The 25,463-nt window shown below is 46.8% G+C and overlaps 1 protein-coding gene across 2 annotated transcripts in view; it reads left to right on the top strand.

Annotated features, from left to right (window-relative positions):
• PMS2 (PMS1 homolog 2, mismatch repair system component) overlaps positions 1-25,463 on the top strand; it is a 292,359-nt gene that overhangs the window by 180,115 nt on the left and 86,781 nt on the right. For both annotated transcript variants that reach the window (XM_063934476.1, XM_063934475.1), the window contains 3 exons: positions 4,649-4,733; positions 7,247-7,399; positions 24,501-25,311. In XM_063934476.1, the coding sequence (XP_063790546.1) occupies positions 4,649-4,733; positions 7,247-7,399; positions 24,501-25,311 (1,049 nt within the window). The remainder of the gene's footprint in view (positions 1-4,648; positions 4,734-7,246; positions 7,400-24,500; positions 25,312-25,463) is intronic.

Raw genomic sequence — 25,463 nt, 5'->3', positions numbered from 1 at the left:
TGTCTCAGGGGTACAGGCTGGAGTTTCAGAAGATGCCCCCTCACCGCTTTTTAATTTCGTCCTTGCCAGTGTCTCTTCCGGAAAGAGATGTGGTAAATGCTGCAATACAAAAGTTGTGTCAACAGAGGGTCATTGTTCCTGTTCCCCCGTCCCAACGGGGGGAAGGGTTCTATTTGAGCCTCTTTGTCGTACCGAGCCGGACGGTTCGGTCAGACCGATTCTGAACCTACAATCTCTCAATCCATACTTGAAAACTTTCAAGTTCAAGATGGAATCTCTTCGAGCTGTGATCTCCAGCCTAGAAGGGGGGATTTTATGGCGTCAGTCGACATAAAGGATGCCTACTTACACGTCCCGATTTATCCTCCGCATCAGGCCTTCCTGAGATTTGCGGTGCAGGATTGTCATTACCAATTTCAGACGTTGCCGTTTGGGCTTTCCACGGCCCCGAGGGTTTTCACCAAGGTCATGGCAGAAATGATGGTTCTCCTTCGCAAGCAAGGGGTTACAATTATCCCGTACTTGGACGATCTCCTGATAAAGGCGAGGTCCAAGGAACAGTTGTTAAGAAATGTGGATCTTTCCCTGTCGGTACTGCGACAATATGGTTGGGTTCTAAATTTGCCAAAGTCTCAGTTGATCCCGGCCACCCTTTCTGGGCATGATTCTAAACATGGAGGTACAGAGAGGGGATGCGGTCAGGATGCCGCCGGACGGAATCCCGGCGGTCGAAATACCGACGCCGGAATCCCGACCGCCACAATCCCGACATATTCTCCCTCCGTGGGTGTCCACGACACCCATAGAGGGAGAATATAATAGTGTGCCGAGCGTAGCGAGGCACCGTGCCCGCAGCGTGGCGAGCGAAGCGAGCCCGCAAGGGGCTTCGTTCCGCTCACCACCCCTGTCGGGATTGTGTGGTCGGGATTCCGGCGTCGGTATTTCGACCGCCGGGATTCCGACCGGCGGCATTTAGTACTGATCCCACAGAGAGTGTTTCTTCCGGAAGACAAAGCTCTGGAAATCCAGACAATGGTCAGGGAGCTTCTGAGGTCGACAAGTGTGTCGATTCACACTCGGGTTCTTGGGAAGATGGTTGCGGCTTACGAAGCCATTCCGTTTGGCAGGTTTCATGCCCGGGTGTTTCAGTGGGATCTGCTGAACAAATGGTTCGGGTCTCACCTGCACATGCACCGGAAAATAAGTGTATCTTCCAGGGCCAGGATTTCTCTACTGTGGTGGCTACAAAGCTCTCACCTTCTAGAGGGACGCCGATTCGGAATCCAGGACTGGGTCCTGCTGACAACAGATGCAAGTCTCCGAGGCTGGGGCGCAGTCACGCAAGGAAGAAATTTCCAGGGAAAATGGTCAAACCAGGAATCTTGTCTCCACATAAATGTTCTCGAGTTAAGAGCCATTTACAACGGCCTGCTGCAAGCGAAGAACCTTCTTCAGGGTCTTCCTGTCCTGATCCAGTCGGACAACATAACAGCGGTGGCGTACGTAAACCGCCAAGGCGGAACAAGGAGCAGGGCGGCTATGGCGGAGGCCACAAGATTCCTTCGCTGGGCGGAACAGCACGTGAGCGCCCTGTCAGCAGTCTTCCTCCTGGGCGTGGACAACTGGGAAGCAGACTTCCTCAGCAGAAACGATCTCCATCCGGGAGAGTGGGCCCTTCATCAAGAGGTATTTGCAGAAGTGACAAGGCGTTCGGGAATTCCTCTGATAGACATGATGGCGTCTCGCCTCAACAAGAAGCTTCCGAGGTATTGTTCCAGGTCACGGGACCCCCGCCATGGTGACTCCGTGGGTGCTTCAGTCGGTGTATGTGTTTCCTCCGTTTCCTCTCATTCCAAAGGTGCTGAGGATCATACGTCGAACAAGGGTTCAGGCGATTCTCGTCGTTCCAGATTGGCCACGCAGGGCCTGGTATCCGGATCTTCGGGAATTGCTTGTAGAAGATCCTTGACTGCTTCCTCTTAAGAGTGGACCTGTTACTGCAGGGGCCCTGCGTGTTTCCGGACTTACCGCGGCTGCGTTTGACGGATTGGAAGTTGAGCGCCAAATCTTAGCTCGGAAAGGTATTCCCGGGGAGATCATCCCCACTCCTTAAAGCTAGGAAGGAGGTTACGGCAAAACATTATCACCGTATTTGGAGAAAGTATGTTTCGTGGTGTGAAACCAAAGCAGCTCCTGCGGAGGAGTTTCACTTGGGTCGGTTTCTCCATTTTTTGCAGGTAGGCGTCGATGCAGGCCTGAAATTGGGTTCCATCAAAGTGCAGATTTCGGCTTTATCTATTTTCTTTCAGAAAGAATTGTCCGTCCTTCCAGAGGTTCAGACTTTTGTGAAGGGAGTACTGCATATCCATCCTCCATTTGTGCCGCCGGAGGCGCCGTGGGATCTTGAAGTGGTGTTGCAGTTCCTAATGTCTCACTGGTTTGAACCTTTGCGTAAGGTTGAGTTAAAGTTTCTCACTTGAAAAGTGGTCATGCTTTTGGCTCTGGCGTCTGCCAGGCGAGTGTCAGAGTTGGCGGCCTTGTCTCACAAGAGCCCTTATTTGATCTTCCATTCGGATAGAGCGGAATTGAGGACTCGTCAACAATTTCTGCCGAAGGTGGTTTCTTCATTTCACATTAACCAACATATTGTGGTGCCTGTGGCTACGGATGCTGTGGCGGTTCCAAAGTCTGTTGATGTTGTAAGAGCTTTGAAAATTTACGTCGCCAGAACGGCTCTTACCAGGAAAACAGAGGCTTTGTTTGCCCTGTATGCTTCCAACAAGGGCCCTCATTCCGAGTTGATCGGTCGCAAGGCGAATTTAGCAGAGTTACACACGCTAAGCCTACGCCTACTGGGAGTGTATCTTAGCTTCTTAAAATTGCGACCGATGTAATCGCAATATTGCGATTACAAACTACTTTGCAGTTTCTGAGTAACTTCAACCTTACTCTGCCTGTGCGATCAGTTCAGTGCTTGTCGTTCCTGGTTTGACGTCACAAACACACCCAGCGTTCGCTCAGACACTCCCCCGTTTCTCCAGCCACTCCTGCGTTTTTTCCGGAAACGGTAGCGTTTTCATCCACACGCCCATAAAACGCCGTGTTTCCTGCCCAGTAACACCCATTTCCTGTCAATCACATTACGATCGCCGGAGCGATGAAAAAGCCGTGAGTAAAAATACTATCTTCATTGTTAAATTACTTGGCGCAGTCGCAGTGCGAATATTGCGCATGCGTACTAAGCGGATTTTCATTGCGATGCGATGAAAAATACCGAGCGAACGACTCGGAATGAGGGCCAAGATTGGAAATCCTGCTTCTAAGCAAACTATTGCACGCTGGATTTGTAAAACGATTCAGCAAGCTCATTCTTCGGCTGGGCTACCGTTGCCGAAGTCAGTAAAGGCCCATTCTACCAGAAAAGTGGGCTCATCTTGGGCGGCTGCCCGAGGGGACTCGGCACTTCAGCTTTGCCGAGCAGCTACGTGGTCGGGTTCAAACACCTTTGCTAAGTTTTACAAGTTTGATACCCTGGCTGATGAGGACCATGTTTGCTCAATCGGTGCTGCAGAGTCGTCCCCACTCTCCCGCCCGTTCTAGAGTTTTATTATAGACCCCATGGTCCTTTTGGAGTCCCCAGCATCCTCTAGGACGTAAGAGAAAATAGGATTTTAATACCTACCGGTAAATCCTTTTCTCCTAGTCCGTAGAGGATGCTGGGCACCCATCCCAGTGCGGACTGTTACTTGCAGTTGTATTGTTACTGGTTATATTTGATTACACGTGGGATGTGTATTAGTTATATTCAGCTTGTTGCTGTTGTTAATTCATACTGTTATCTGGTTTCCTGATACTCCGGTTGTACGGTATGTTTGTGGTGTGGGCTGGTATGTTTCTCGCCCTTAGTTTAAACAAAAATCCTTTCCTCGAAATGTCCGTCTCTCCTGGGCACAGTTCCTATAACTGAGGTCTGGAGGAGGGGCATAGAGGGAGGAGCCAGTTCCCACCCAGTCAAAGTCTTTTTAGTGTGCCCAAGCTCCTGCGGATCCTGTCTATACCCCATGGTCCTTTTGGAGTCCCCAGCATCCTCTACGGACTAGGAGAAAAGGATTTACCGGTAGGTATTAAAATCCTATTTTTACAAAGTATATGTTTCCTGTGGGATTAAAATGTTTTTACGTTTACATAATAATTGGACTTTAGGGCATTAGGTATAATTTATGGCCTAATTCAGCTTCAGTTGTAGTTTTGCGAAAAATAGCAAAATTACAACTACGTTCTCTAACATTCGGGGGGCCGCCAGCACAGGGCAAGGCCGCCCCGCATGCTGGGTCCTGCCCCCCGCCCCACCCCCACTAAGATGCCAGCGCATCGCTATTACAGCAATGCACTCGCATGATGAAGCCCCTTGCGTGTAGGCAGTCGGAGAGCCGCCATCTTTTGGGTTGCTGCGTGTGACGTCACGCACCCGCCGCGACTCCCCATAGCAACGGTCTGAACATGCCTGAGTTGTCCGGACCACGACGTTTAAACAGAGCGCCGTCAAAATAGCGATTTCAGCACTTTTGCGCTTGAAGCTGAATCGGGCCCTTAGTTATGTTTTGACCAGCACAGTATAATATTAACATAGCCGTATGCTTTCTTCCAGGTTTCTAAGGTTGTGAATGAGGTGTATCATTCGTTCAACAGACATCAGTACCCGTTTGTGGTTCTCAATATTTGCGTGAATTCCGGTGAGTTATTCCATGGAAGTGACAATTCTCAGTTGTTTGTTAAATGATGGAGTATTTTTTTGTTCATCTTAATATGCAGTTATGAATTTATCACATACCATTTAAGTGCAAAGAAAAACTAATGTAAGGGTGAACATAATGATTGGATTGTTTTTGTTATGAGATACTGGCTCATAGCTGGGGATAAGCCACTACATTCCTGGGGCACATATGTTTTGCGGGTGACTTATACGTGACCACCTTCACAGTCAGTGCTGCATTCCCACGGGCACTGAGAGTAGGACTCAGGCCAGTTAAGAGTCCATATAGAGAATGTGTGCTATGTCCAGTGGGCAAAGCATTCACCCAACATATTAACTTGCGTATATCTCTGAATAGGGTACAAGGTTACTCGGCCACTTTGAGCGTCTTTCTCGCTCAAATCGTATTTGCATAAATAAAACAAATGGGAGCAACAAACTTTGCTAGCGTGCACTGATCAATTCGTTGTGCAACATTTGTACATTTGTGTGTGAGTATGACTTTGTACACGAAGTTCTGCAATGCAGTGGATGTGGCATTTTCTCCATTTTGGTTAATCTGTGACTTTGTACATATTTAAAACCAGTCCGTAGTACACTTTTGTTGTATCTGCAATGTGAATGAGATGCAATATTTAAAGAAAACTAAGGTATACTATTCCTCTCTGAGCCTCTCTGTCACATTGGGTGTCTTACGCCATATGGCGTATAGACACAAGGTGTATGAGGACACATCTGTACCTCCCACTGGAGTTCATATTTAGGTGTAGGATAATTAGTAGAAAGGAGCTATATCGTACCCGTCATCAAGGGTTTGTTGTAGCAAAGTGATTGAAGGAAACTTAGGCGACACTGTGCATCGTAACAAATTAAAAAAGTGACACAGCTGGAGGTACGTAAATACACCCTCTCCAATATAAAAGGTGAATACAGACTTCAGATTACGTAACGAGATGCAGGTACCTCAATGCATGATATACTCTACATGGGCAGAGGTGTGGAGGGGGAGAAACGACCATCTAAGTTTATCTTATCTTTTTTACCCCAAGATCTTCCCATACGAAGAAAGGATATTGATATTTGGCTGTGATGACAGGGTAAACAGGAATAGAGCGACTTTGAGGCCTATTTGAATGCCAGTGGTGTTTTGGGAAAGGTCAATTCTTGTGCCCAGGGTTTCTATAACTAAAGCAAGGATCAGGGGGTCACCACTATCTAGTATCATTGGATATAGGGCCTAATTCAGATCTGTTTGCTAGCTATTTTTTGCAGCGCTGCCTATAGGGGAGTGTATTTTAGCTGTGCAAGTATGCGATCGCATGAGCAGCCGCCCTGTACAAAAACAGTTTGTGCAGTTTGAGTAGGTCTGACCTTACTCAGCTGCTGCGATCACTTCAGCCTATTCGAGACCGGAATTGACGTCAGAAACCTACCCTGAAAACGGTCCGTTGCCACCCATAAACGCCTTCTTCCTGTCAATCTCCTTGCGATTGGCTGTGCGAATGCATTCTTCGTTAAATCTACCGCACAGTGATGATCAGCTTTGTACCTGTACGTCGCACCTGTGCATTGCAGTGCATACGCATGCGCAGTAGTGCCCTGATCGCTGTGCAGCGAAAAACGCTAGCAAGCGAACAGATCTGAATTAGGCCCATAGAGAGGCTCAGAAGCAACACTGGTAACTGACACTCTAGCTGAAGCTGTGGGATACAGAGCTTGAATTACTCTGAGAAAGGCTGCATCAAAAATCAAAGTGGAGCTGGGTTGCGGATGGGTTTCAAGAATGAAAGACCAGCTGATCCAGTCACATGCTTTCTCCGTGTAAAGACAAACCAACAAAGCAGGTGTCCTGGAGGCATTAATGGAGTCTGTGCCGCTAACTTGTCTGGTTGTCTCATGCCTGTCTGCCGGGAATGAAACTTACCTAATTGTTGAGGACATTTGTTCCACGTTTAGTCGGGTTAAAAGAAAATATACTCAAAGATTCTAACATCCGTATTAGAGCAATCCATGACTGGTCTCTTACCGAGTCACCAGAGTAGGGATTTCCCTACTGTAGAATATGTGTAAAGGTTGAAGAAGAGTTGATGTCTAGCGCCAAATGGTAGTAAAAAGCCATGAAGGTGATAGGGGCTTCCCAAAAGAACATGCGTACAACAAATTATATACACATACATATACTATAATAACAAGATCTGGTGGCAACACTATTGAGCTACACTGCTGTAAAGACAGCCAGCTCTGTAGTCTAGTAGGGATGCTGACAGTCTACTCTTGCTCTCCAACAGCCAGTCCGCTTGATGTGATTTTACCATGCTGTGTGTACTGTATCTTTACGTTTCTTTCAGGCTGCCATGTTCTATGTTTTTTTTTTTTTTTGTTTGTTTTATTAAACAGTCTCTTAAAACTGCAAGTATTGTACCCCATTTGCATATAGAAAGCTGGGCTTTGGGAATTATTGTATTTTTCAAATAATTGTGTGTTTGTGTGCAGAATGCGTTGATATCAATGTGACACCAGACAAGAGGCAGATATTACTACAGGAAGAGAAGCTGTTATTGGCGATACTAAAGACCTCCCTTACTGCCGTGTACAGCACCGGTGTAAACAAGTTACATGTAAATCAGGTGCTGGCTGATGTCACAGGTATGGAAGTGCTCTTATGTCTTTTAGTCCGGCATATACTGTAGCCTCGTACAGAGACAGTCTGTAGCTATGAAGTGCTTAAGTGTTGTAGAGACCGGTGCAGAGCTGAATGTAACTAAGGCCACAGATGCTACCACATAAACAGAAATACATGCCTTTATGTGCTTGCATGCAGAGTTGTATGCATCTCTGTGAGCGGACTCACCCTATCTCTATGCTTTGTTCGGTAGCCAACATTATTATGGTGCCTCATACTATGTGTATTTATACTTTCGTTTGACTCTGTGCTGCATGCAGTTCTATTGATACACCCTCTCTGAACGTTACCTGTGTGAGAGCGCCCAGTTACAGCCTAGTTATGCTGCTACAGCGGAGAGGTGACTGAAATGTGTACAACTGTGCTTTGTCTCATTCCTGGAACATGCGCAGTGTGTAAACACACAAGTTATGCTCCGGAAATGGGCGTATGTTCTGCATCAGCACCAACTTATTTTTCTCTAACGTCCTAGTGGATGCTGGGGACTCCGTCAGGACCATGGGGAATAGCGGCTCCGCAGGAGACAGGGCACAAAAGCAAGCTTTTAGGATCACATGGTGTGTACTGGCTCCTCCCCCTATGACCCTCCTCCAAGCCTCAGTTAGGTTTTTGTGCCCGGCCGAGAAGGGTGCAATCTAGGTGGCTCTCTTAAAGAGTTACTTAGAAAAAGTTTTTAGGTTCTTTATTTTCAGTGAGTCCTGCTGGCAACAGGCTCACTGCATCGAGGGACTTAGGGGAGAGATTTTCAACTCACCTGCGTGCAGGATGGATTGGATTCTTAGGCTACTGGACATAGCTCCAGAGGGAGTCGGAACACAGGGCTCGCCCTGGGGTTCGTCCCGGAGCCGCGCCGCCGACCCCCCTTGCAGACGCTGAAGATGAAGAGGTCCGGAACCAGGCGGCAGAAGACTCTCAGTCTTCATCAGGTAGCGCACAGCACTGCAGCTGTGCGCCATTGTTGTCAGCACACTTCACACAGCGGTCACGGAGGGTGCAGGGCGCTGGGGGGGGGCGCCCTGGGCAGCAATGTATAATACCTGTATGGCGAAAAATACATCACATATAGCCCTTGAGGCTATATGGATGTATTTAACCCCTGCCAGATATCTAAAACTCCGGAGAAGAAGCCCGCCGAAAAGGGGGCGGGGCCTATTCTCCTCAGCACACAGCGCCATTTTCCCTCACAGAAAGGCTGGTGGGAAGGCTCCCATGCTCTCCCCTGCACTGCACTACAGAAACAGGGTTAAAACAGAGAGGGGGGGCACTGATTTGGCGATATGTATATATATTAAAATGCTATAAGGGAGGAACACTTATATAAAGGTTGTCCCTGGATAATTATAGCGTTTTGGTGTGTGCTGGCAAACTCTCCCTCTGTCTCCCCAAAGGGCTAGTGGGTCCTGTCCTCTATCAGAGCATTCCCTATGTGTGTGCTGTATGTCGGTACGTGTGTGTCGACATGTATGAGGAAAATATTGGTGAGGAGGCGGAGCAAATTGCCTGTAATGGTGATGTCACTCTCTAGGGAGTCGACACCGGAATGGATGGCTTATTTATGGAAATTACGTGACAATGTCAACACGCTGCAAGCCGGTTGACGACATGAGAGGGCCGGCGAACAAATTAGTATCTGTCCAGGCGTCTCAAACACCGTCAGGGGCTGTAAAATGCCCATTTACCTCAGTCGGTCGACACAGACCCAGACACGGACACTGATTTCAGTGTCGACGGTGAAGAAACAAACGTATTTTCTTTTAGGGCCACACGTTAAGGGCAATGAAGGAGGTGTTACATATTTCTGATACTCCAAGTACCACAAAAAAGGGTATTATATGTGAGGTGAAAAAACTACCTGTAGTTTTTCCTGAATCAGATAAATTAAATGAAGTGTGTGATGATGCGTGGGTTTCCCCCGATAGAAAATTATTGGCGGTATACCTTTTCCCGCCAGAAGTTAAGGCGCGGTGGGAAACACCCCTCAGGGTGGATAAGGCGCTCACACGCTTATCAGAACAAGTGGCGGTACCATCTACGGATAGGGCCGTACTTAAGGAGCCAGCTGATAGGAGGCTGAAAAATATCCTAAAAAGTATACACACACATGCTGGTGTTATACTGTGACCAGCGATCGCCTCAGCCTGGATGTGCAGAGCTGAGGTGGCTTGGTCGGATTCCCTGACTAAAAATATTGATACCTTTGACAGGGACAGTATTTTATTGACTATAGAGCATTTAAAGGATGCATTTCTATATATGCGAGATGCGCAGAGGGATATTTGCACTCTGGCATCAAGAGTAAATGCGATGTCCATATCTGCAAGAAGATGTTTATGGACACGACAGTGGTCAGGTGATGCAGATTCCAAACGGCACAAAGATGTATTGCCGTATAAAGGGGAGGAGTTATTTGGGGTCGGTCCATGGGACCTGGTGGCCAGGGCAACTGCTGGAAAATCCACCGTTTTTTACCCTAAGTCACATCTCTGCAGAAAAAGACACCGTCTTTTCAGCCTCAGTCCTTTCGTCCCTATAAGAGTCATATCTGCCCAGGGATAGAGGAAAGGGAAGAAGACTGCAGCAGGCAGCCCATTCCCAGGAACAGAAGCCCTCCACCGCTTCTACCAAGTTCTCAGCATGACGCTGGGACCGTACAGGACCCCTGGATCCTACAAGTAGTATCCAAGGGGTACAGATTGGAATGTCGAGAGGTTTCCCCCCTCGCAGGTTCCTGTAGTCTGCTGTACCAATGTCTCCCTCCGACAGGGAGGCAGTATTGAAAACAATTCACAAGCTGTATTCCCAGCAGGTGATAATAAAATTACCCCTCCGACAACAAGGAAAGGGGTATTACTCCACACTATATGGTGGTACTGAAGGCTAGGTGAGACCTATTCTAAATCTGAAAAAATTTGAACACTTACAAGGGTTCAAATCCAGATGGAGTCACTCAGAGCAGTGATAGCAAAGAACAAGGGGACTATATGGTGTCCCGGGACATCAGGGATGCTTACCTCCATGTCCCAAAATTTGCCTTTTCTCACCAAGGGTACCTCAGGTTCGTGGTACAGAACTGTCACTATCAGTTTCAAGACGATGCCGTTGGATTGTCCAAGGCACCCCGGGTCCTTACCAAGGTAATGACCGAAAGGAGGATTCGTCTTCAAAGAAAATGGACGACCTCCTGATAAGAACAAGGTCCAGAGAACAGTTGGAGGTCGGAGTAGCACTATCTCAAGTAGTTCTACGACAGCACGGGTGGATTCTAAATATTCCAAAACCGCAGTTGTTCCGACGACACGTCTGCTGGTCCTAGGGATGATTCTGGACACAGTCCAGGAAAAGGTGTTTCTCCCAGAGGAGAAAGCCAGGGAGTTATCCGAGCTAATCGGGATCCTCCTAAAACCAGGAAAAGTGTCAGTGCATCATTGCACAAGAGTCCTGGTAAAAATGGTGGCTTATTACGAAGCGCTTCCATTCGGCAGATTTCACGCAAGAACTCTTCAGTGGGATCTGCTGGACAAATGGTCCGGATCGCATCTTCAGATGCATCAGCGGATAACCCTATATCCAAGGACAAGGGTGTCTCTCCTGTGGTGATTACAGAGTGCTCATCTTCTAGAGGGCCGCAGATTCGGCATTCAGGATTGGATGCTCGTGACCACGGAGGCCAGCCTGAGAGGCTGGGGAGCAGTCACACAAGGAGTGTGATCAAGTCTGGAGAATTCTCTCCACATAAATATACTGGAGCTAAGAGCAAATTTATAATGCTCTAAGCTTAGCAAGACCTCTGCTTCAAGGTCAGCCGGTATTGATCCAGTGGGATAACATCACGGCAGTCGCCCACGTAAACTGAAAGGGCGGCACAAGAAGCAGGAGGGCAGTGGCAAAACTGCAAGGATTTTTCGCTAGGCGGAAAATCATGTGATAGCACTGTCAGCAGTGTTCATTCCGGGAGTGGACGACTGGGAAGCAGACTTCCTCAGCAGGCACGACCTCCACCCGGGAGAGTGGGAACTTCATCGGGAAGTTTTCCGCATGATTGTGAACCGTTGGGAAAGACCAAAGGTGGACATGATGGCGTCCCGCCCGAACAAAAAATGGGACAGGTATTGCGCCAGGTCACGAGACCTTCAGGCGATAGCTGTGGACGTCCTGGTAACACCGTGGGTGTAACAGTCGGTGTATGTGTTCCCTCCTCTGCTTCTCATAACCAAGGTATTGAGAATTATAAGACATAGAGGAGTAAGAACTATACTCGTGGCTCCGGATTGGCCAAGAGGGACTTGGTAACCGGAACTTCAAGAGATGCTCACAGAGGACTAATGGCCTCGGGAGCTAAGAAGGGATTTGCTTTCAGCAAGTACCATGTCTGTTCCAAGAGGAACCGTGGCATCGGCCTTTAAGAAAGGACCTGCTCCAGCAGGGACCTTGTCTGTTCCAAGACTTACCGCGACTGCGTTTGACGGCATGGCGGTTTGAACGTCGGATCCTAAGGGAAAAGTCATTCCGGAAGAGGTCATACCTACCCTGGTCAAAGCCAGGAAGGAGGTGACCGCACAACGTTATCACCACATGTGGTAAAAATATGTTGCGTGGGTGAGGCCAGGAAGGCCCCACGAAAAAATTTCAACTAGGTCGATTTCTGCACTTCCTGCAAACAGGAGTGTCTATGAGCCTCAAATTGGGGTCCATTAAGGTTCAAGTTTCGGCCCTACAGATTTTCTTCCAGAAAGAATTGGCTTCAGTTCCTGAAGTCCAGACGTTTGTCAAGGGAGTATTGCATATACAGCCCTTGTGTGCCTCCAGTGGCACCGTGGGATCTCAACGTAGTGTTGGGATTCCTCAAATCATATTGGTTTGAACCACTCAAATCTGTGGATTTGAAATATCTCACATGGAAAGTGACCATGCTGTTGGCCCTGGCCTCGGCCAGGCGATTGTCAAAATTGGCGGCTTTGTCTTACAAAAGCCCATATTTGATTTTCCATTCGGGACAGGGCAGAACTGCGGACTCGTCCCCAGTTTCTTCCTAAGGTGGTGTCAGCGTTTCACCTGAAACAACCTATTGTGGTGCCTGCGGCTACTAGGGACTTGGAGGACTCCAAGTTGCTAGACGTTGTCAGGGCCCTGAAAATATATATATATAATTCCAGGACGGCTGGAGTCAGAAAGTCTGACTTGCTGTTTATATTGTAGGCACCCAAAAGGCTGGGTGCTCCTGCTTCTAAGCAGACTATTGCTCGTTGGATTTGTAGTACAATTCAGCTTGCACATTCTGTGGCAGGCCTGCCACAGCCAAAATCTGTAAATGCCCATTCCACAAGGAAGGTGGGCTCATCTTGGGCGGCTGCCCGAGGGGTCTCGGCTTTACAACTTTGCCGAGCTGCAACTTGGTCAGGGGCAAACACGTTTGCTAAATTCTACAAATTTGATACCCTGGCTGAGGAGGACCTGGAGTTCTCTCATTCGGTGCTGCAGAGTCATCCGCACTCTCCCGCCCGTTTGGGAGCTTTGGTATAATCCCCATGGTCCTGACGGAGTCCCCAGCATCCACTAGGACGTTAGAGAAAATAAGATTTTACTTACCGATAAATCTATTTCTCATAGTCCGTAGTGGATGCTGGGCGCCCATCCCAAGTGCGGATTGTCTGCATTACTTGTACATAGTTATTGTTACAAAAAAATCGGGTTATTATTGTTGTGAGCCATCTTTTTTAGAGGCTACTTCATTGTTATCATACTGTTAACTGGGTTCAAATCACAAGTTGTACGGTGTGATTGGTGTGGCTGGTATGAGTCTTACCCGGGATTCAAGATCCTTCCTTATTGTGTACGCTCGTCCGGGCACAGTACCTAACTGAGGCTTGGAGGAGGGTCATAGGGGGAGGAGCCAGTACACACCATGTGATCCTAAAAGCTTGCTTTTGTGCCCTGTCTCCTGCGGAGCCGCTATTCCCCATGGTCCTGACGGAGTCCCCAGCATCCACTACGGACTATGAGAAATAGATTTATCGGTAAGTAAAATCTTATTATTTTTGTTCTCAACTGTCCTGGGCTTAGTTGAGAAGAACTTCAAACCAGAAATTGGACATTTACCGCTATATCACTGAATGTTTTACTGAGTGTGATTTCAAAGTCCCAATGCAGTGACCCATTGATGACTGGGCAGCAGGAGGTTTCTGACAGCCTGCACTGCACTCTCCTTAAAAACCATGTTGAACGATTAGTCAGTTTAATTGGATACAAGCAACAAAAGATACAATCAAGGGAGAATACTGTACATGCTGCCAGACATGCATGGCACCTCATGCACAAGGTTACTCTGTCATGGGCAGAACAGTGTGTCTCATCACGTGTGTCTGCTTGCCGAGGCAAGTGGGAACGTTTGGTTAGGTACAGTGGCAGGTAGACTCACTTTCTGCACCAAGGGCAGTGCAAAACCACTAAATCTAAACAGATGGCGTTTCAAGGAGTACGTGTGCCAAGATGAGCGTTCTAGTTTGTGGCCTGTCAGTATCGCTTCCATATAACGTAAAGATTTGCTATCCGTTTGTAAGTTGCTGATTTATTCTGTCTTGTTTCTGCTTTGCATGTAGCATCCACCTACTTCTATTTTAATTTCTGCCAGGCAACATGAATAATTATTTCTTGTATTCTGTCTTTGTACTTGGCATTCTTTTAAAGTACAAACATAGAAATTCTTAATCACACAATATGAGTCTAATGCGACCTATGAATATTCATAGAAATGAATGCCCTCTCAGCCTCTTCCTGCAGAATTTGTGCCATGTATCTGATTTACGTTAATTAATTCTATTCTTTGTACAGCAATCCTGATTACATATCTATATCATCCATGGCCAGTCTGTTTTTTTTTATAAGCAGTCTTTTATTTGCAGTTACAAAATTCTTTATGGGATTGCTATCACTGGCAGGTACTGCAGGTTTTCCTTTGTATGTTTACCTGCTATCGCTGAGGATTAGTGCCCTCTACATACTTGTTACTAGAATGTAATGATGTTGCTACAGTCACTAAATATATTCTACTTCATTAAAACATGCCGAAACGTATACCTGTATGTCTCCCATAATTCTGAAACGAAGTTTGATAATATATGGATCCAGCTGAGATACTGCAAAGCTCCCAGTGTATTTTATACATGCTCTGACTCCCCTGCTGCTTCCTAGCACCGCTACGTTACTTATCCCTCAATATTTTTTTTTTTTATATCTATCCTTGTTCAGTCTAGGCTCCTTTTTTTTTATTGAGGAAAATGATCCAATATCACATATCTGTGAGTGGCAAAAGTATGTGAACCTTTAGGCTTAGCACATATTTTGAAGGTGAAAATAGTCAGGTATTGTCAATCTACGGGATGACAATCAGGTGTGAGTGGACAACCTGTCTTTTTAAAAGAACAGAGATCTGTCAAAGTCTGATGTTCACAACACGTTTGTGAAAGTGTATCATGCCACAAACAAAGGAGATTTCTGTGGACCTTGGAAGAAGAATTGATGATGCTTATCATGCTGGAAAAGGGTTACAAAACCATCTCTAAATAGTTTGGACTCCACCAATCAACAGTCAGACAGATTGTGTACAAATGGAGGAAATTCCAGACCATTATTACCCTTCCCAAGGGTCGACCAACAAAATCACGCCAAGAGCAAGGCGTCTAATAGTTCACAAGGTCACAAAGGAACCCAAGGTAACCTCTAAGAAACCGAAGGCCTTTCTCACATTAGTGAATGTTCATGAGTCCACCATCGGGAGGACACTGAACAACAATGGTGTACATGGCAGGAGTGCAAGGAGAAAGGTGCTGCTTTCGAAAAGAATATTGCTGCCCGTCTGCACTTTGCAAAAAATAACCTGGACAGGCCAGAAGGCTATTGGAACAATGTTTTGTGGACAGAGGAGTCCAAAATAGAGCTTTTTGGTTTAAATGAGAAGCGTTCTGTTTGGAGAAAGGAGAACTCTGCATTCCAGTATAAAAACCACATACTATCTGTGAAACACGTTAGTGATGGTGTTGGTATCGTGGTTTGGGCCTGTTTTGCTACATCTGTCCCTGGATGACTTGCCATCATTAAGCCCTTCAGTGGTGACTTTTTGGAATTTGGTCACACCTCCCAGGGCAGTTTTTATTCTTTTTTTACCTGCGCGTTGCCAGGGGTTTCATGCGCATTGCCAGGGGTTTTATGCTCTGGGATCCATGCTCGTTGCCACAGGGAATGCTCGTTGCCTAGGGGTAGCTAGGGATGGCTGCCGACCATCGATGATTCAAAATCATCGATGGTCTATGACTGATGTTGAATACTTTTACCATCAATGGGGGACAACCAGATGGTTTCCCGCCATCGTTGGTTTAGTGCTGCCAAATTGTTTTTTTCCACTCAAAATGTCGGGGAACCGAGCTTAGCTCCGCCCACTGACACCCACTAAGCCATGTTCCCTGGTTCGCCCGCATTTGCACAGGGATGACAGTCAATCAGTAAAACCATCGATGAATCCATTCCAGATGGTTTTACACCATCGAGGTTATTAATCGATGGCGACTCACTGATGGCCATCCCTGGGGGTACCATTTGCTGGCGGGCACTAGTTATTCTATATACAGTAGTTTATCATTTATATTTCTATAGCGCCCATTCTATGCAATGTGCAGCCATAATTGTAACCCTTTGCAAATGAAATGCCCAAAATATGCAATAATATATTTTTAAAAATGCCCATTACTTACTGCAACCATTATATTACCTTTTTTTTAATTTATTTTTTATTGTTACATTTACCCATATTTAAGCAGTGTTCTCCCCAGGCTTAAAGTTTCAGGCGGTCCGCCCGCAGGAGACGCCCTGCCACCTGGCAATCGCGGACTCGGAGTCCCCTGACACCCGGCACTCTTACGAATTAGACCTTGTTGCAGGTGGACACTGATTCAGGAGCGCCCGTTGGGAAGATCATGTGACTGTGACACGGCCGAGCTACGCCGACGTCGATGTCGCATGATCTTCTCATCGGGCGCTCCGTCCTGAATCAGTGTCCGCCTGCAACAAGGTCTGATTGGCGAGAGTGCTGTGTGTCAGGGGACGGACTCCGTGGGCTGCAAGGTCAGTGTCGTGGGTGATAGCGGGCGGGCGCATGACCTATCACAGTGCAGAGTGGCGTCAGGGTGGAGGGGTGCAATCCCTCCCACTGAATAATAGCAAGGATGCACTGTTCAGGCGGGAATAGTCACCTGACTGAGCAGTAGTGAACACAATTTCAGTGTCTCTCTGTTCTGTGTAGTATACTCTGGGAGCTGTTAAAAAAAAAAAAAAAAAAAAAAACTGTGGTGCCAGAAAGTTAGGTCAGCATATGGTAGCTGCTTAGCATTCTGTTGGGGCATTATCTATTCTGGGAGCTGCTTAGTGTTCTGTGGTGCCAACTAGTGGGGGCATTATCTGGGAGCTGCTTAGCATTATATGGCAGGGCAGTGATTGTCTGTGACAAACTAATTCAGTATTTGGGCACTTAAAAACGGTAACTGTGAAAAAACTGCAGATGACTAGGCTTCTAAGAAGAAGAGGAGAATTACTATATAAAATATTTTATTCTCAAGTTTAAATCAATATACTGTAAGGCCTGCAAAGCCATTTGTTCCGGCCCACCCGCTAGTGTGTCAGTGAGACACGCTGCCACTCAGTCCAGCAGGGAGGAGAGTGCGGCTATGTCCGGCGGCAGCGGTAGGTAGGATCTCAAACCAGCCACCGGTTTGTTCGCCAATCAGAGCTCGAGGACTGGAAGCCAATCAGGAGCCACCACTGACAGTCCGCGAGCTCTGGCTTACAAACCGGCGGCTGGTTTGAGGTCCTACACGCCGCCGCCACCCGACATAGCTGCGCGCTCCTCTGACAGCTGGGACAACGCCGCCGCCGGATGGAGCAGCAGCAGTGTTTAGCAGCACGTGGGGGGGGGGGCGCATGTGTGGGGGCATTTGTGTATCTGGCACTGTGGGGCCATTTGTGTATCTGGCACTGCACTCGCATGTGTATCTGTCACTGCACTATTGGGGGCATGTGTGTATCGCGTCCCTTTTTAATTGGCCACACACATTTTTTGGCACGCGCACTCAGTACCTCTAAGGGGCATAACTACTGGGGTAATAACTACTGGGGGGCAGGGTCATTTTTAATTTGATCATTTTTGTATGGCCCCCGAAGGATTTTATAAATATCCAAATGGCCCTTGGTAGAAAAAAGGTTCCCCACTCCTGCTGTAAGGTCAGGGTTTAAACACTTTATTTTCTCTATCGTCCTAGTGGATGCTGGGGTTCCTGAAAGGACCATGGGGAATAGCGGCTCCGCAGGAGACAGGGCACAAAAAGTAAAGCTTTAGGATCAGGTGGTGTGCACTGGCTCCTCCCCCTATGACCCTCCTCCAAGCCAGTTAGATTTTTGTGCCCGGCCGAGAAGGGTGCAATCTAGGTGGCTCTCCTAAAGAGCTGCTTAGAAAAGTTTAGCTTAGGTTTTTTATTTTACAGTGAGTCCTGCTGGCAACAGGATCACTGCAACGAGGGACTTAGGGGAGAAGAAGTGAACTCACCTGCGTGCAGGATGGATTGGCTTCTTGGCTACTGGACATCAGCTCCAGAGGGACGATCACAGGTACAGCCTGGATGGTCACCGGAGCCTTGCCGCCGGCCCCCTTACAGATGCTGAAGTAAGAAGAGGTCCAGAATCGGCGGCAGAAGACTCCTCAGTCTTCTAAAGGTAGCGCACAGCACTGCAGCTGTGCGCCATTTTCCTCTCAGCACACTTCACACGGCAGTCACTGAGGGTGCAGGGCGCTGGGAGGGGGGCGCCCTGGGAGGCAAATGAAAACCTATTTTGGCTAAAAATACCTCGCATATAGCCTCCGGAGGCTATATGGAGATATTTAACCCCTGCCAGAATCCGTTAAAAGCGGGAGACGAGGCCGCCGAAAAAGGGGCGGGGCCTATCTCCTCAGCACACAGCGCCATTTTCCCTCACAGAAAGGCTGGAGGGAAGGCTCCCAGGCTCTCCCCTGCACTGCACTACAGAAACAGGGTTAAAACAGAGAGGGGGGGCACTAATTTGGCGTTAGAAATATATAAAACAGATGCTATAAGGGAAAACACTTATATAAGGTTGTCCCTATATAATTATAGCGTTTTTGGTGTGTGCTGGCAAACTCTCCCTCTGTCTCTCCAAACGGCTAGTGGGTCCTGTCCTCTATCAGAGCATTCCCTGTGTGTGTGCTGTGTGTCGGTACGTGTGTGTCGACATGTATGAGGACGATGTTGGTGAGGAGGCGGAGCAATTGCCTGTAATGGTGATGTCACTCTCTAGGGATCGACACCGGAATGGATGGCTTATTTAGAGGGACACTGAATCCAGTGTCGACGGTGAATAAACAAACGTATTCCTTATTAGGGCCACACGTTAAAGGCAATGAAGGAGGTGTTACATATTTCTGATACTACAAGTACCACAAAAGAGGGTATTATGTGGGATGTGAAAAAACTACAGTAGTTTTTCCTGAATCAGATAAATTAAATAAAGTGTGTGATGATGCGTGGGTTCCCCCCGATAGAAAATTATGGGTGGTATACCCTTTCCCGCCAGAAGTTAGGGCACGTTGGGAAACACCCCTTAGGGTGGATAAGGCGCTCACACGCTTATCAAAACAAGTGGCGGTACCGTCTATAGATAGGGCCGTCCTCAAGGACCAGCTGACAGGAGGCTGGAAAATATCATAAAAGTATATACACACATACTGGTGTTATACTGCGACCAGCGATCGCCTCAGCCTGGATGTGCAGAGCTGGGGTGGCTTGGTCGGATTCCCTGACTAAAAATATTGATACCCTTGACAGGGACAGTATTTTATTGACTATAGAGCATTTAAAGGATGCATTTCTATATATGCGAGATGCACAGAGGGATATTTGCACTCTGGCATCAAGAGTAAATGTGATGTCCATATCTGCCAGAAGATGTTATGGACACGACAGTGGTCAGGTGATGCAGATTCCAAACGGCAAAAAGGTGTATTGCCGTATAAAGGAAGAGGAGTTTTTTGGGGTCGGTCCATCGGACCTGGTGGCCACGGCAACTGCTGGAAAATCCACCGTTTTTACCCTAAGTCACATCTCTGCAGAAAAAGACACCGTCTTTTCAACCTCAGTCTTTTCGTCCCTATAAGATCATATCTGCCCAGGGATAGAGGAAAGGGAAGAAGACTGCAGCAGGCAGCCCATTCCCAGGAACAGAAGCGCTCCACCGCTTCTGACAAGTTCTCAGCATGGCGCTGAGACCGTACAGGACCCCTGGATCCTACAAGTAGTATCCCAGGGGTACAGATTGGAATGTAGAGACGTTTCCTCTTCGCAGGCTCCTGAAGTCTGCTTTACCAAGGTCTCCCTCCGACAAGGAGGCAGTATGGGAAAAAATTCACAAGCTGTATTCCCAGCAGGTGATAATTAAATTACCCCTCCTACTACAAGGAAAAGGGGTATTATTCCACACTATATTGTGGTACTGAAGCCAGAAGGCTAGGTGAGACTTATTCTAAAAAATTTTTTGAACACTTACAAAGGTTCAAATCAAGATGGAGTCACTCAGAGCAGTGATAACGAACCAGGAAGAAGGGGACTATATAGTGTCCGGGGACATCAGGGATGCTTACCTCTATGTCCCAAATTTGCCCTTCTCACTAAGGGTACCTCAGGTTCATGGTGCAGAACTGTCACTATCAGTTTTAGACGCTGCCGTTTGGATTGTCCACGGCACCCCGGGTCTTTACCAAGGTAATGGCCGAAATGATGATTCTTCTTCGAAGAAAAGGCGTCTTAATTATCCCTTACTTGGACGATCTCCTGATAAGGGCATAGTCCAGGGAACAGTTGGAGGTCGGAGTAGCACTATCTCGGATACTGCTACAACAGCACGGGTGGATTCTAAATATTCCAAAATCGCAGCTGATCCCGACGACACGTCTGCTGTGCCTAGGGATGATTCTGGACACAGTCCAGAAAAAGGTGTTTCTCCCGGAAGAGAAAGCCAGGGAGTTATCCGAGCTAGTCAGGAACCTCCTAAAAACAGTGCATCATTGCACAAGGGTCCTGGTAAAAATGGTGGCTTCCTACGAAGCAATTCCATTCGGCAGATTTCACGCAAGAACTTTTCAGTGGGATCTGCTGGAAAAATGGTCCGGATCGCATCTTCAGATGCATCAGCGGATAACCCTATATCCAAGGACAAGGGTGTCTCTCCTGTGGTGGTTATAGAGTGCCCATCTTCTAGAGGGCCGCAGATTTGGCATTCAGGATTGGATGCTGGTGACCACGGAGCCCAGCCCGAGAGGCTGGGGAGCAGTCACACAAGGAAAAAATTTCCAGGGAGTGTGATCAAGTCTGGAGACTTTTCTCCACATAAATATACTGGAGCTAAGGGTAAATTTATAATACTCTAAGCTTAGCAAGACCTCTGCTTCAAGGTCAGCCGGTATTGATCCAGTGGGAAAAACATCACGGCAGTCGCCCACGTAAACAGACAGGGCGACACAAGAAGCAGGAGGGCAATGGCAAAAACTGCAAGGACTTTTCGCTGGGCGGAAAATCATGTGATAGCACTGTCAGCAGTGTTTCATCCCGGGAATGGAAACTGGGAAGCAGACTTCCTCAGCAGGCACGACCTCCACCCGGGAGAGTGGAAACTTCATCTGGAAGTTTTTTTTTTTCCACATGATTGTAAACCGTTGGGAAATACCAAAGGTGGACATGATGGCGTCCCGTCTGAACAAAAAACGGGACAGGTATTGCGCCAGGTCAAGAGACCCTCAGGCAATAGCTGTGGACGTTCTGGTAACACCGTGGGTGTACCAGTCGGTGTATGTGTTCCCTCCTCTGCTTCTCATACCTAAGGTGCTGAGAATTATAAGACGTAGAGGAGTAAGAACTATACTCATGGCTCCGGATTGGCCAAGAAGGACTTGGTACCCGGAACTTCAAGAGATGCTTACAGAGGTTTATGGCCTCTGCCGCTAAGAAGGGACTTGCTTCAGCAAGTACCATGTCTGTTCCAAGACTTACCGCAGCTGCGTTTGTCGGCATGGCGGTGGAACGCCGGATCCTAAGGGAAAAAGGCATTCCGGAAGAGGTCATTCCTACCCTGGTCAAAGCCAGAAAGGAGGTGACCGCACAACATTATCACCACATGTGGCGAAAATATGTTGCGTGGTGTGAGGCCAGGAAGGCCCCACAAAGAAATTTCAACTCTGTCGTTTCCTGCATTTCCTGAAAACAGGAGTGTCTATGGGCCTCAAATTGGGGTCCATTAAGGTTCAAATTTCGGCCCTGTCGATTTTCTTCCAGAAAGAATTGGCTTCAGTTCCTGAAGTCCAGAATTTTGTCAAGGGAGTATTGCATATACAACCCCCTTTTGTGCCTCCAGTGGCACTGTGGGATCTCAACGTAGTTCTGGGATTCCTCAAATCACATTGGTTTAAAACCAGTCAAATCTGTGGATTTGAAGCATCTCACATGAAAAGTGACCATGATCTTGGCCCTGGCCTGGACCAGGCGAGTGTCAAATTGGTGGTTTTTTTCTCAAAAAAGCCCATATCTGTTTGTCCATTCGGACAGGGCAGAGCTGCGGACTCGTCCCCAGTTCTCTCCCTAAGGTGGTGTCAGTGTTTCACCTGAACCAGCTTATTGTGGTGCCTTGCACCTACTAGGGACTTGGAGGACTCCAAGTTGCTAGATGTTGTCAGGGCCCTGAAAATATGTTCCAGGACGGCTGGAGTCAGGAAAACTGACTTGCTGTTATCCTGTATGCACCCAACAAACTGGGTGCTTTTGCTTCTAAGCAGACTATTGCTAGTTGGATGTGTAATACAATTCAGCTTGCACATTCTGTGGCAGGCCTGCCACAGCCAAAATATGTAAATGCCCATTCCACAAGGAAGGTGGGCTCATCTTGGGCGGCTGCCCGAGGGGTCTCGGCTTTTACAACTTTGCCGAGCGGTTATTTAGTCAGGGGCAAACACGTTTGTAAAATCCTACAAATTTGATACCCTGGCTAAGGAGGACCTGGAGTTCTCTCATTCGGTGCTGCAGAGTCATCCGCACTCTCCCGCCCGTTTGGGAGCTTTGGTATTATCCCCATGGTCCTTTCAGGAACCCCAGCATCCACTAGGACGATAGAGAAAATAAGAATTTACTTACCGATAATTCTATTTCTCGGAGTCCGTAGTGGATGCTGGGCGCCCATCCCAAGTGCGGATTATCTGCAATACTTGTACATAGTTACAAAAATCGGGTTATTATTGTTGTGAGCCATCTTTTCAGAGGCTCCGCTGTTATCATACTGTTAACTGGGTTCAGATCACAGGTTGTACAGTGTGATTGGTGTGGCTGGTATGAGTCTTACCCGGGATTCAAAATCCTTCCTTATTATGTACGCTCGTCCGGGCACAGTATCTAACTGGCTTGGAGGAGGGTCATAGGGGGAGGAGCCAGTGCACACCACCTGATCCTAAAGCTTTACTTTTTGTGCCCTGTCTCCTGCGGAGCCGCTATTCCCCATGGTCCTTTCAGGAACCCCAGCATCCACTACGGACTCCGAGAAATAGAATTATCGGTAAGTAAATTCTTATTATTTTTGCGAAGACCCCCACCCGGCTACTGCTTGATGCCGCCCCGCTGGAAAAAAAATTATGGGGAGAACACCGTTTTAATGTTTAGTTTATTAATTAATAAAATATTTTTAAAATTAGGGGGGGGGAAACAGTGTGCCTGTTAAAATGATTTTGGGAACAGTTGACACTATTGATTGCTAAGAAAAAAAAAATGTAACCAACAATATTGATTATTTGTAATTCATGTTACAATGTAACACCAAATCAAATCATAGTGAAAATAATAAAAAGGCATACTGCAATCAGCACTTTTTAGGCCGGGTGTACATCCATAAACATACTGTAGGTTTACTTTTCATTTTTACCTTTAGCCTCCTCCTTCACCTGAAACATCTTGATGGGTGATTTAATGTCAAAATTGCCTTAATGCTAGCATGCACACTTTCCCTAAAAACCACGATCCGTAAAAGACCAACATTTTGCATTTTAATTTCCTAAATATGCAAAAGTAAGAATAAAATATGCAAAATAATGCCCTGGCATGTCATAATCCTCCTAAATATGCAAAATGAACTATGCCTATATTGCATTGTTCCCAACCACAGTCCTCAAGGCGCACGAACAGTCCAGGTTTTAAGGATAGCCATACTTGAACACAGGTGGCTTAATCAGTACCTCATTTATCCAAGCATGGATATCACTAAAACGGTAACTTGTGTTCTTTGAGGACAGAGGTTGGGAAATATTGGCATATGGGCTTGGTTTGACCTGAAACAGTTAAAAATGAATTTAAATATTTGCATATATCTACCACCCTATCTAACATGCTCTAATTTCATGAATTGACCATATGACTTCTGATATTGCTGGGTAGGATTTATACGGTATAAAAATGATTATATTAATACTTTTCTTATTTTGGACACTGACTGCAACACTTGGAAACATCTGATGAAAAAGAACTAAACAATGAACCATTTGTAGGACATGTGACAAATTATGTATAAAATTGCATTCTGTGACGGTAAATTGTGTCAGTCAGCAAGTCATTTAGTGATTTGAATTGTGTGGCAACTCCTATAATTTGATCTATTTATAGTTAATAGGAAGAGGTTATATAGTTACTAATGTCCTTGGAATTGGGAGGAAAATGCAGATTCCAAAACGTTTCTTCAGAGAGCTGCTCTCTGTAAATGTTCAATACTTCATACACTTGGGGCTGCAATATCAACAGTGACTTCACATCAACGTCAGATAATAGCACAAATCTGCTGTAACAGCCAGTCATGTGCATTCTGTTAAGCAGAAGTCAGATAGTTATTGCTGTGAGTGATAGTATATGTGGTTGAGTAGTAACTTGCTGTTATGTAGAACATTTATACTTGTCTAATAATACTGTATATTTTTCTTTGCTGTAGGTAATATCAGAAAAGTAAGTGCAGAAGCATCAGATGGTCCTAACCTAGAACAACCACATGTATTGGAGAGAGGGGCACTTTCTGTATCTAGACTGCGAGAGGCCTACTCCATCAGCCAGAGGACTGCAGGCAGCTCACCATACACACAGGCTGATAAAACGCAGAGCTCTTCCCCCAATCAAAGGAACCTCCAGTCATATTTTAACCTTTCACCAAAGGTTCAACACTCTAGCTCTAAAACTGTGTTAAATATAAGTGGTAAAGCGGAAGAGCCTGGAACACCTGGCTCTTGTGGTGAAGATATTCATGTGGAACATGACTGTGATTCTGGAAAGGGCACCATTACCACCTCGGACGTTACTGCCTCTGACTGTTTCGGCACCCCAGACTTCTCCAGCCGAATCAGTAGTGAAAGTGTCACAAGCTCTCCAGAGACATTGGTGAAAACTGACGAGGTGGAATCCTTTACAGCTTTTGGTCCTCTTTGCTTAGAAACGGAGGTCGAATATGAACATCCTGACATAAAAAAAATATTAGGCAGTGATCCTGCTCCACGTTGTAAGCGTTTTAAAACACAAGAGGAGCAGCTGACAGACGGACAGTTACAGCCTGATACGGTGGATACACCTGTCAACATTATTAAGAAAACTGTGCCATTAAACTTCTCGATGTGTCGCCTGTCTAAACAGATGGAAAAATTAAAGCAGCAAAGGCAGAAAAAGGAGGAATTGGAAAAGTTCCGCAGATTCCGTGCAAAGATCAGTCCGGGGGAAAATCAAGCAGCGGAAGCTGAACTTAGGAAAGAGATCAGGTACTTATTTGTTGTCTAATGCTGTTGTTTATGTAGAGGACATTACATTTTAATAACAACCCCTCTTACGCGGCAGGGCTGCCTGTTCTTACCGTTACTTTTTATCTTCGCTCTTGACCCCCTTCTTCGTCTGCTAGATTCTTGGGATGCTA

The sequence above is a fragment of the Pseudophryne corroboree genome, chromosome 7, assembly GCF_028390025.1.
Source record: "Pseudophryne corroboree isolate aPseCor3 chromosome 7, aPseCor3.hap2, whole genome shotgun sequence".
Taxonomy (NCBI): Eukaryota; Metazoa; Chordata; class Amphibia; order Anura; family Myobatrachidae; genus Pseudophryne; species Pseudophryne corroboree.
This window is presented reverse-complemented; position numbering and strand designations above follow the sequence as displayed.